The sequence below is a fragment of the Syngnathus floridae genome, chromosome 4, assembly GCF_059516105.1.
Source record: "Syngnathus floridae isolate MCC-2025c chromosome 4, RoL_Sflo_1.0, whole genome shotgun sequence".
Classification (NCBI taxonomy): Eukaryota; Metazoa; Chordata; class Actinopteri; order Syngnathiformes; family Syngnathidae; genus Syngnathus; species Syngnathus floridae.
Window position 1 is genome coordinate 2,428,705 of NC_142416.1, and position 12,479 is coordinate 2,441,183.

At 44.0% G+C, this 12,479-nt stretch overlaps 1 protein-coding gene across 1 annotated transcript in view; it reads left to right on the forward strand.

Annotated features, from left to right (window-relative positions):
• LOC148398572 (uncharacterized) overlaps positions 1-12,479 on the forward strand; it is a 127,196-nt gene that overhangs the window by 99,459 nt on the left and 15,258 nt on the right. Inside the window, exons 15-20 of the mRNA XM_088373099.1 lie at positions 4,860-5,024; positions 5,114-5,491; positions 5,567-6,022; positions 6,105-6,281; positions 6,363-6,633; positions 6,727-6,993. Of these exons, the coding sequence (XP_088229225.1) occupies positions 4,860-5,024; positions 5,114-5,491; positions 5,567-6,022; positions 6,105-6,281; positions 6,363-6,633; positions 6,727-6,993 (1,714 nt within the window). The remainder of the gene's footprint in view (positions 1-4,859; positions 5,025-5,113; positions 5,492-5,566; positions 6,023-6,104; positions 6,282-6,362; positions 6,634-6,726; positions 6,994-12,479) is intronic.

Sequence of the window (12,479 nt, forward strand, 5' to 3'; positions counted from 1 at the left end):
TTTAGCATGGTCTAAATTTCTTCCTGAAATAAACAGTGGTGTCCATGAAAAAACCCGTTGCTTGAAAGGCAGCGTAGGTCTCTCCAAAACCTTTATATACCATTTAGCGTTAATGGTGCCTTCAAAAACATGAAAGTCACCCATGCCATTGGCACTAAAAGCCCTTCACCATCCCAGATGCTGGCTTTTAACTTTGCGACCATATGCCGGATGGTTCGTTTCCTCTCTGGTCCGGAGAACACGGCGTCCACAATTTCCCAAAACAATTTGAAATTTGGATTCATCGCTCCACAGAACACTTTGCCACTTTGTAGCAGGAAAGAGTCTATTCCTCAGTCCATCCAAAATGTTGGATGCAGAGCTGTCAGTGAACAGCAAACAGCGCACCCTGACGGTTTCACCATCTTCGCTGGAGACTTCAATCATGCCAACCTGAAGTCTGTTTTCCCGAGGCTTCACCAGCATGTTACTTTTCCGACACGTGGAGACAGCTTCCTGGACCTAGTCTACTCGGCGCAAAAGGGAGCTTTCAAAGCCACCCCCCTCCCCCATCTGGGGCTTTCTGACCATCTCACCGTTTTGCTTTTGCCCGCATACAGACAATTGGTAAAGGCATCCAGGCCGGTTCGGAGGCGGGTTCGGGTGTGGCCTGAGGGTGCCTCCGATGCACTTCGTGACTGCTTCGACACCACTGACTGGGACTTGTTTAAGCAGGCAGCCACCTACAACGATTGGACGGACATAGAGGAGTATACTGACTCTGTTACCTCTTACATCACCAAGTGCATCGATGATGTGACTTGCTCAAAATCCGTCGTCACTCGCGCGAACTGGAAGCCGTGGCTGACGGGGGCTGTCCTCAGACTGTTGAGGGCCAGGGACAAGGCTTTCAGAGCGGGGGATGAGGCTGGCTTGAGGACAGCGAGGGCCGACCTGTCCCGAGGCATCAAAGAAGCGAAGAAGGCGTTCTCGTGCAAGGTCTCCACCCACTTCAAGGACAGCAAAGACGCACGTAGCCTTTGGCGGGGCATTCAGACCATCACAGACTACAAGCCCGCGCCGAGGAGCTGTGAGGGCGACGTCCGTCTGCTGAACGATCTGAACCGCTTCTTTGCTCGCTTCGACGCCCAGAACAGCACTTGCCCGCTGAAGACCACTCCCCCCCCCACACGAGCAGCCCCTGCGCCTCTCTGCCGACGACGGTGTGAGGAGGGCGCTTGCCGCTATTGACACCCGTAAGGCGGCGGGCCCTGACAACATCCTGGGTCGAGCGCTGAAGGACTGCGCTGGGGAGCTCTCAGGTGTCTTCACGGACATCTTTAACGTTTCCCTGCAGCAGGCCATCGTCCCCTCGTGTTTCAAGGCTGCCACCATCGTTCCTGTGCCGAAGAAACGTGCACCGTCCTGCTTCAATGACTACCGCCCCGTGGCACTGACGCCCATCATCATGAAGTGCTTTGAGCGGCTTGTCATGGAGCACATCAAGTCCGTTCTCTCCCCACCATTGACCTTTTCCAGTTTGCGTACCGTGCCAAGCGGTCCTCTGAGGATGCCATCTGCTCTGCCCTCCACTCGGCCCTCACTCACCTGGAGAGAAAGGACTCATATGTGAGGTTGCTGTTTGTGGACTTCAGCTCTGCCTTCAACACCATTGTGCCGCAGCGACTCATCTGCAAACTCGACGAGCTGGGCCTCAGTACCTCCCTCTGCCACTGGCTACTGGACTTCCTCTGTCAGAGGCCTCAGGTGGTGCGTGTTGGCGACAAAATCTCCGCCAGCATCACGCTGAGCACGGGGGCCCCCCAGGGCTGCGTGCTCAGTCCATTGCTCTTCACCCTGCTGACGCATGACTGCACTGCGACCTACAGCGACAACCGCATAGTGAAGTTTGCTGACGACACGACTCTGGTGGGTCTCATCACGAAGGGCGACGAGACTCGGTACAGGTCGGAAGTTGACCTTCTGACCACGTGGTGCAGGGACAACAACCTCCTGCTGAACGTCAATAAGACCAAGGAAATCGTTGTTGACTTTCGGAAGGGTCACACAAGACACCTGCCGCTGATCATCGACGGTGCTGTGGTGGAGAAGGTGAGCTGCACCAAGTTCCTGGGGGTGCACATCAGTGAGGACCTCTCCTGGTCCGCAAACACCTCGTCACTGGCAAAGAAAGCTCAGCGCCGCCTGTACTTCCTGCGGAAGCTCAGGCGTGCATGTGCTCCTCAGGCAGTCTTGTCTATATTCTACCATGGCACCATTGAGAGCGTCCTCACCAGTTGCATCGCTGTCTGGGGTGGTAACTGCACTGAACAGAACTTGAAGGCCCTGCAGCGCATAGTGAATACGGCTGGTAAGATTATTGGTGCTTCGCTCCCCTCCCTGAAGGACATTTACACCTCCCATCTCGCCCGCAAGGCAACCTCGATTGCCAGAGATGTGAGTCACCCGGCTCACTCTTTGTTTGACCTTCTGCCCTCAGGAGCCTGCGCTCCCGCACCACCAGACTCGCCAACAGCTTCTTTCTCCAGGCTGCTAGGGCCCTGAACTCGCTACCCCCTTCTGCGTAGCGTACGGCACTGTTGAGCTATTTTCGGAATGTCTGCTGTACGCGCACTTGTTCCTTTTTTTTTTTTTTCCCTCCTCTTATTTATTTATTTATTTATTTGTTGTGTTATTTATTCATTATTTATTCAGCACGCTCTTGTTATACTTGTTTACTTGTTTGTCTAATGTGAGCCATGTCTTGTCACCGTGGGATAGGGGGGAACGAAATTTCGGTTTCTTTGTGTGTCTTTTGCATGTGGAGAAATTGACAATAAAGCTGACTTTGACTTTTTTTTTACTTTGAAAAGGCACTCACTCGCCATGTTTGTGCAAGATGCAGGTAGTTACGCTCTTGCTAATCGAGCAAAGTCTGGAAAGCGTGCTTTATTTCTTTTCCAATACTCCAGTAATGATGCATGCTGTGAGATTGGTGGTTCTGTCAGGTAGGTGATTATTTCCGATAAGGTTCCACTGCCTGCATGAGCTTGCTGCTGGAGTTCTTCAACTAGATTGTCACCAAAAATTGAAGACAACTATGCTAGTTCTCCGCTTCAGGTTCTTCATACTTTTGAGTGGCTTTTGTCATCAAATAGTTTGTACATTTAGGTCTTGAGAGCTTCAGTAAAATAAAGTAAAAAAAAGTCTTTGTGCCTTGAATGGATAAATTATATAATTTCACATGAAACTCACTGTTGCATGCTGATTGAGAATTAGACTTTTAACTATGAATAAATCACTGGTATCTAGTCCTTATTTTTCAGAGGAACAATAAAAAATGTTTGCTCTGCCTCAGTGCCTGATGGTGCACTGGTTAGCACGTCCGCCTCACAGTTCAGAGGGTGCGGGTTAGATTCCACTTCAACGTCAACGTCACAAAGCTCTCAACAATTGCAAAGAATCTCCATACAGCAGATATGTTTGTTGGTGCCACTCGTGCCCACTGAGCAGCATGGATGGAGGGGGGAGGGAGGCTGGTCTTTCTTGGCAGACTGCAACGCATGATCTACAGGTGACTAGATTTTTTGATCTGCAGTAAAAGGCTTTGATCAAGCATTCCAATTTTTCATCGCCATCTGTTGCCGATCGACCGGAGCATCCCTATAAAGCAGACATGTCCAAAGTCCGGCCCGCGGGCCAAATCCGGGACCTGATCAGATTTCATACGGCTCGCAGGTTTGGTCTTATAATGTATTATTTATGGCCCGCCTGCACAGTTAAACTTAATACAAAAATCATGAAACTTGAAACTATGATCTATATACCTCCTTTTACCAAAAGGCGGCAGCACCCTTAATAATATCAGTCTGCATCCGTGCCGCGCACCCCTCTCCGCTCATTTCTGCCATGCCGACTGCAAAGAAAATGAGGAAAGTTGACATTGAGGGCCGTCGCTTTTAAGAGACATGGGAATTACAATACTTCTTCACTGAAGATCAAGGCAATTGTTTTTGTCTAATTTGTAAAGAGACGGTTGCCTTGTTTAAGGATTTAAACCTAAAGAGACACTACCAGACTAAACATGCTAACACATACAACAAGCTAACAGGGAGTGACCGTGCTGATAAAGTGAAGCAGCTCCAAGTTGAACTGGCATCACAACCGCGATTCTCCACGTGGGGCTGTCAGTCAAAAGTAAATATTACTAAAGCAAGCTACGAAGTAGCCATGTCGATACTGTTGATGTTATGAACCTGTAGACGTGACACAAACTATTACTTTCTGAAAGATATTGTAAATGACTTTAGAAAAATTCGCTTGTTTTAAGTTTTAATAATAACAGACAACTTTGCATTACTTATAATCCCTGTTTAAAATGTTCATGAGGCAAAAATAATTTTAAACTCATGTAAATTTAAGGTATTTCATACAGTTTGTTTAATGTTATCTGACTCTTCAGATATGAATGAAAGGTAGAATTTGTGTTTTTAGAGTTGTTCACATCTGCCTGAGTGGCTTATATTTGGTTATTTTGTCATTTGAAAAATAAAGACAATTGTGACTAAAACATTTTTTATAACAGTGTGTATTTGCATGAAATTTTTGTAGTTAAAAAATGTCTGAAAATACTATTGGCCTCCGAGCCCCTTCACTTTATCAAATCTGGCCCTCCTTGCAAAATGTTTGGACACCCTTAGCTTTATAGTATAAAGCTATAATCTGTTTACATGGTTTTGTTCAGTTTTACTCGTTTTTAATATCCTCAGTACGTAACGTTGGAACATGTTACTTCTACTACATTCCTTCCCAAGCCTGTCCGAGAAAAAAGGCTTGGTATGACCCCTGCCATAAAGCTTGTTTATTTTCTTCTGGTTTAGGTAATTTGTGAAATGGAAACTGGAGCCATGGCCCTGTCTGTCTACAAACGCTTCCAGAGGTTTCCATGCATTGTACAAAACAACCCTTTGTTCTTTTCACGCAAGCCTGACCCCAAAACTAACACACAGACTCAAGTATTTTCTCCAAACCTACATTTGCGTAAGGTATGCTTGGTTATTAGTTGACATAAATTTAGCCTTCAAATTTTGTCAAAAACATTTTTTACATACCTGTATTTTCTTTAATGTTGTAGGATCTTTTTGAAAATGATGAAGACCGCAATACAGATGCAGCTGACCAAGATAAGATAGCACATTCTGTGGAGTTGAGAAAAGAGCACAATATATTAATGGGCCCTCAAACAGTGCCTATTGAAGATGAAGTGGCTGGAGAAAATGGAAGCCTTGTCACTCAGGACCTCTGGAATGTGCTGTCTGAATCTGCACTTGAACCAGACAAAAAGACTGACAAAGAGAATGTAAGAACTACTATAGCAGTCTTGAAGTCTAACAAGAAAGATGAATCAGCAAATGAGACTATTTTGCAGACAACTGTAAATGCAACCGAGTTAGAAAAGATTCATGTTGGTCAATGTGATTCTACAGATATTGCATTTTCAGAGTTTTCTAAGGTAAAAAGCATGATTTAGAAATTTGTCATTAACAGTTGCTTTTATTAATTTTCCTGACTTTTCCTTTATCTCAAGGATACTGTAGAGGTGGACAGTGGAGCAGAAACAAATCACCCTCGAAATAAAATGGCAGGCTCTGCAAATGAAGAAATTCATCTGGAGACAGAAGTGGGAAAGGCAGGTTACCAAACAAAAGAGACAGGTGGACACAAATTTGTTGATGCAGAGGTTGGTTTAAACACTCGAGAGAGTGAGAAAGTTGACAAAGAGGCAAAAAAGGAGAAGGAATTTAGGAGGAGAGGGCAAAAAATTGGGGAGCAGTGGGTCCAGAAGGACTCACAAAGGACCAAGTGGGATCGGGAGCAAGAGGAAAGAACCATAAAAGAGAGGAGGGAAATGGAGAGGAATAACGAACATGGAGTTCCGTCCTCAGGACTATATGAGTCATGCAGGTTTGAGACATATAAAAGCAACTCAAATCTGGGTGAACAACGAATTTCTAACAAATCAGATGCTGAATTGCCCAAGATGGTGAGCTGCATTTGTCAAAAAACATGTTAATCCAATAGTTATCGCTACTATTGTTATTGAATGTATCCTTTTGTACAATTAGGATGGGGTTGAAGATTTTGATTCATTCCCATTGAACATGAGTGAGTTTGTGACTGTGGATGAAGTTGGGGATGTGACTGATTTGAATGACTTCCCTCTTCCGCCTTCTCCTGCTGCTTCAGAGAAAACCACAGAGCAAGAGAAGTCACAAACAAAAGTCCCACAGGACACTCATGAGGTAAAGCATTCATATGTGTTCCACAAGCTACAGGAGGTATTTTCGAATTTAATTTTTTCTTTTACTTTTTACTTTTTCAAGGTCAGACCTTTGGATGTGGTCGCGGAACCTAAGGAGAAGTCTGATTATCCTATTACAGATTGTCAGCATCAGCCCATGATCATTGAAGATTCCATTACAGATTTTGGTCATCAACGTACAATTTCACCTGGGACCTCTGACAGTGCAACATCAGATGTAATTGGCATGCTGAGTTGCAAAATTGCAAACCCATCCACAAAAACTCGGCAAGAATTTTCTCCTGCCATCCAAAAAGTAGTGCCAACTTGTCAACCAGAAATAAATGAGACAGGTAGAATATTTTAAAGATGTACTCCTAAGAATTATACTTAGTCATATTAGTGTTGTTGTAATGTTTTTTTATTGGATTTTTGTCTCTTCATAGAAAATATACTCTCCGCTCCCACAGAATGTATAATCATGATTGAGACTCTTCCAACACCACCTATTTCAAGTAAAACAGTCATTGATGACTCACCATCAGATCAACACACTATGAAGGTGAAAATAACTTCAGGAAATATTACTGCAGAAGAAAAGAAAGACAAAGCAACAGCTGTGGTTAAGAGCCCTTTAAATGAAGCGCAGACCGTAATGGAAAATGTGCAAATGAGAGAGGGCACATGGATGAGCTTTTCTTCTGCTGAGCCAGGTAAAGTTCCTTTTATCAGGGATGAGATTTTTGACAGATTTCTGATTGTAGAGATGAACCCAAATCTGATGAGAAATTCTAAGGAAACGCGGTATTTCCTTCCACTGCTATGCAAATGACTGTCAGATCTATGTCCTGCTGAGCAAAAAAGACACTTTCTAATTGAGGCTACTTTTGTTCTGTTTGGAGGAAATGAAGGCCTTGTTGGGACTGAATTTCTTGAATTTCAATTACACTAAAATAGCAGTTTTGGTGTGTATTCCCAGTGGCCGTTGTACATGCCATCCTGTTGACTTGGGCCCCTTGGCGCCTTATCTAAAGCCGGCAGTCACAAACTTTGGTCTTTGAATTCGACCAGCTGTGAAATCCATTTTTTTCCATCTTAGACAGTTGGCTAGGGCAAGCCTCTGCTTTCTTGACAGCACTTTGAAAGAGTACTACCGTTTTGGCCCGAATATAAGATCATGTTTTTTTGTCAAGTCAAGTCAAGTTTATTTGTATAGCCCTAGATCACAAACAGTCTCAAAGGGCTTCACATAGACACAAATTGACAATTATTCTCAAAGCATCCCCAAAGCTTAAGCTCCCAAAAGGGCAAGGAAAAACTCAAAAACCCCTACCAGGGGAATATGATGAGAAACCTTGAGAAGGGACCACAGATGGAAGGATCCCCCTTTCAGGATCACCAGGTTGTAATGGATGCAGAGAGGGCACAAGTAATACATAATATGAAAATCAATGAAAAAATGGATGTCGGAGGTGCCCTCGATTGTCCTGGCAGTGTCTTCAAGGAGGTTGAGCTGCAGTTTCCTCATCTTGAATTGGTCCCCAAGAATCCAGCTAGCTGCTATCAGCTTTTGCGCCACCTAACCCCCTCCCCAGCCAGGGAGGGGGGTGCGCAGAGAGAACAAAAACAAACTCCGACCGACTACAAGTTAGTTAAAGGCCATCTCATAGAAATGTGTCTTTAAACGTGTCTTAAATGTTTCTACTGAGGTAGCAGTTCTAATATCCATTGGTAGGGCATTCCAAAGCTCTGGAGCCTGAATAGAGAATGCTCTAGAACCTGCAGACATTTGTTTGACCCTCTGTGTAACTAAAAGACTAGCGTTTTGCGAACGAAGGTTACGAGAAGGAACATAAGGAACGGCCAGGTCGACGAGATATGAAGGCGCTAAGCCATGCAGTGGTTTATAGGTTAGTAGAAGAACCTTGAAGTTACATCTTAAATGGACCGGGAGCCAATGTAAGTTGGCTAATATTGGAGTAATGTGATCAAATTTTCTTGTCCGCGAGAGCAGCATTGAAATAAGACTGAAAAAGTGGGGGTCGTCTTATATTTGGGTTCTAGACATTATACCCATTTTCACTTTTGCCCAGCGGTAAGTTAAAGGTTGCTGGTATCGACTGAGTATGTTGCTGTGATCGTGTGCGCCTTTGACAAAAAGTGAGTACCGTAATTTCCGGACTATAAGCCGCGACTTTTTTCCAAAATTTTGACCCCTTCGGCTTATAGTCAGGTGCAGCTTATATAAGATTTTTTTCATGATTTTTGTGATGACTTGATCACTTTTATACACTCGTATAAAGGCTGTGGACCACTGTTGTGCGGTATCTTGAAGAAAAAAACAACAACAAAAATACTATTTTGAAACACTAGTATAGCTGCTGCTTATTCTGGCGGTCTTGCTTGTGACTATTATTAGCTTTTGTAGGAATGCATGCTAGGTGACCTGCGTCAAAGGGCTCTAAACCAGGGGTGTCAAACTAATTTCTTTCGCGGGCCGCATTGTAGTCAAAGCTTCTTTCGGAGGGCCATTATGACTGTCAACCCAAATAAATGTATGAGCACCTCCTATTATATGCAGTAAAAGCTACAAAACAAACCGACAAATAACTTGTTTTCAAATCAGACGAGTAAAAACTGGTCAAATGTTTAAAAAAAAAAAGATATTAAAAGTGAAGACAATTTGCAACTCTAGTAATGACACACGAATTTGATGCACAATTTGTCTTCACGGGCCACATAGAAAGATGTGGCGGGCCGTATCTGGCCCCCGGGCCTTGAGTTTGACACCTGTGCTCTAAACCCTTTCTCTTACTCTTCCATGTGACTCAGAGATTACACAAAGCAGTGGCGCTGTTTGGACCATCTGCATTGTATTTAAACCCAATCAATCAGCATTTAAAGTCAATTATTCTGACATTTTGCTCACCAAAAACAAGTTGTAATGAATGTGAACTTTAAATGCATTTTATTTAGAAGGTTACCGTAATTTCCGGACTATAAGCCGCGACTTTTTTCCAAAATTTTGGACCCTGCGGCTTATAGTCAGGTGCGGCTTATATAAGATTTTTTTCGTGATTTTTGTGATGACTTGATCAGTTTTACTCTTAACACTATTATATACAGTAAAAGCTACAAAACAAACTGACAAATAACTCGTTTTCAAATCAGACGAGTAAAAACTGGTCAAATATTTAAAAAAAAAACTATTATTAAAAGTGAAGACAATTTGCAGTTCTAGTAATGACACACAAATTTGATGCACAATTTGTCTTCGCGGGCCACATACAATGATGTGGGGCCTTGAGTTCGACACCTGTGCTCTAAACCCTTTCTCTTACACTGCCATGTGACTCAGAGATTACACAAAGCAGTGGCGCTGTTGGGACCATCTGCATTGTATTAAAACCCAATCAATCAGCATTTGAATTCAATTCTTCTGACATTTTGCTCACCAAAAACAAGTAATGAATGTGAACTTTTAATGCATTTTATTCAGAAAGTTACTTTGAACCCTGAGGTTTAAATGGCGGCGCGGCGTATTTATGGATTTTACGGCCTCCAGGGGGCGCTCTAGCAGGAAGCAAGAGCGAGACAGACAAAGAAAACGTGCTAGTTTGCGCATCACGCACACACCCTCACCATGGAAAGCACGCGAAGAAATTCATTTGATGCAGCTTTTAAATGAAAAGCAATCAATTTGGCTGTCAAAGACGGAAATAGAGCGGCGGCACGTAAGCTTGGCATCAATGAATCGATGGTGAGACGTTGGAGACGGCAGAGTGAAGAACTGACACAATGCAAAAAGACAACAAAAGCTTTCAGAGGCAACAAAGGCAGATGGCCCGAAGTTGAAAACATTCTTGAAGACTGGGTGAACACACAGAGAGCAGACGGCCGAGGTGTTTCCACCGTGCAGATCCGACTGAAAGCCAAAACAATCGCCACCGAAAAGAAGATTGAAGATTTTAAAGGTGGACCATCGTGGTGTCTCAGATTTATGAGACGAAAGGGCCTGTCAATCAGGGCACGCACGACTGTGTGTCAGCAACTCCCGACTACGAGGAAAAAGTTACAAACTTCCACAAATTCACACAAACAAAGATAGCTGAGAATTCCATCGGACCAGACGAGATCATAAATATGGATGAAGTGCCTTTGACGTTTGACTTACCTCTCACTAGGACTGTAAACAGGAAAGGTGAATCCTCCGTCACGCTGAAAACAACTGGCCATGAGAGAACGCATTTCACTTGTGTTCTGAGCTGCACAGCATCCGGACAAAAGCTTCCACCAATGGTGATTTTTAAGCGAATGACTATGCCAAAAGAAAACCTCCCGAAAGGCATCGTCGTGAAAGTAAACACGAAAGGGTGGATGATGGAAAGCCTAATGAAGGAATGGCTGGCGGAGTGCTACGTCAAGCGACCAGGAGGATTTTTTCACAGAAAAAAAACACTGCTCGTTTTGGACAGCATGAGGGCCCATATCACAGATTCTGTGAAAGCTGCCATCAAGAGGACAAACTCAATTCCAGCTGTGATTCCTGGGGGAACAACAAAGTATTTGCAGCCACTCGATATCAGTGTGAATCGTGCATTTAAAGTGGCACTCCGAGTTGAGTGGGAGGCGTGGATGACCAGCGGCGAGAAATCATTCACCAAAACTGGCCGCATGCGAAGAGCAACTTTTGCTCAAGTCTGCCAGTGGATCCTGACTGCGTGGGGCAGTGTGAAAAAATCCACGATCACCAACGGCTTTCGAAAGGCTGGACTGCTGCGTGAGGAAGAGAACGGTGCGAGCACATCTTCGCCTCGAGACGAAAGTGACAGTGACAGCGACAACGAAAAAGAGAGAGACGGTGTAAAAGTGTCTGACGAAGTCATCCTGAGTCTGTTCAAGTCTGACACTGAAGAAGACAACTTCAGTGGTTTTAGTGCACAGGAGGAAGATGAAGATAGCGATCAATGACTTTTCTGGTAGGCTGGTTATTTTTTTTAACCAGCGGTGTTACTGCCGTTGTACTGCTGTGTTATTGCCGTGTTGTTGCCGTGTTACAGGCACTTTTTGGAAAAAGACATTTATTTACAGTAAGCGATCGATTACTTTTCTGGTAGGCTGGTTATTTTTTTAACCAGATGTGTTACTGCAGTTTTACTGTCGTTGTACTGCCTTGTTGCTGCTGTTACTGCCGTGCACTTTTTGGAAAAAATGCATATAATTACAGTAATTAAAAATTACTGTAAAAAAAAATTCTGTGTATCATCTTTCTGTGTAAATATCTCATGTTACAACGTGGACACCTGCTTTTATACACGTCACTGGGGAGAAAAGTGGTGTGTTGATCGCATGTCCATCCGCCAGGCGAATAGTGCAGTATAATTCACTCAAATAAGAGACAGAACGAGATCAAGACGAACATTACTGAAAAGAAGCCTTTATACACAAACCGTCATTATGGGGGACAAAAGAAATGCATATGATGCCGCTTTTAAGCCAAAGGCAGTCGATGTTGATGTCATTGTGTTGTGTCTACTCTGGAGCGTATTTATGGATTTTTACGGCCTCCAAGGAGCGCTCGAGCAGGAAGCAAGAGCGAGACAGACGAAGAAGAGATAATGCGCCGAAGAAGACGTGCTCGCTTGTGTTTTGATCGTCTCGCGCATCACGCACACACTCACACTCACAAAGAAGATACATAATGAGATGAACACGGACATTACTGAAAGGAAGCTTTTATACACAAACCGTCATTATGGGGGACAAAAGAAATGCATGATGCCGCTTTTAAGTTATACGTTATATCGCTAGTTTAATGTAATTTAGCGCTTCGTGCATGAATAAGATAAGCATGAAGAACTCGAAGAAATGCATAAAAGCGACGACGAAAGAGAGACTGAGAAAGTGAGGCGAAGGATATCAAACGCTATTCCAATCGGACACTAACAAGGAAGACTTTGATGGTTTCAGTGCACAGGAGGAAGATGAAGACGGCTCTTTTTTACTTTTACTGGTACGTTTTTTTTTAACCAGCCCTGTTAGTGCTGTGCTACCGTTTTGCTGCTGCGTTACCGCCGCGTCTCTGACTTTGCTGTGTTACGTCCGTGTTGCTGCGGTATTACTGCCGCGTCACAGGCAGTGTTTGGAAAGAAATGTTAAGGTATGTTATTAAAGCTTTAAAAAAAACTTTCTGTGTCCA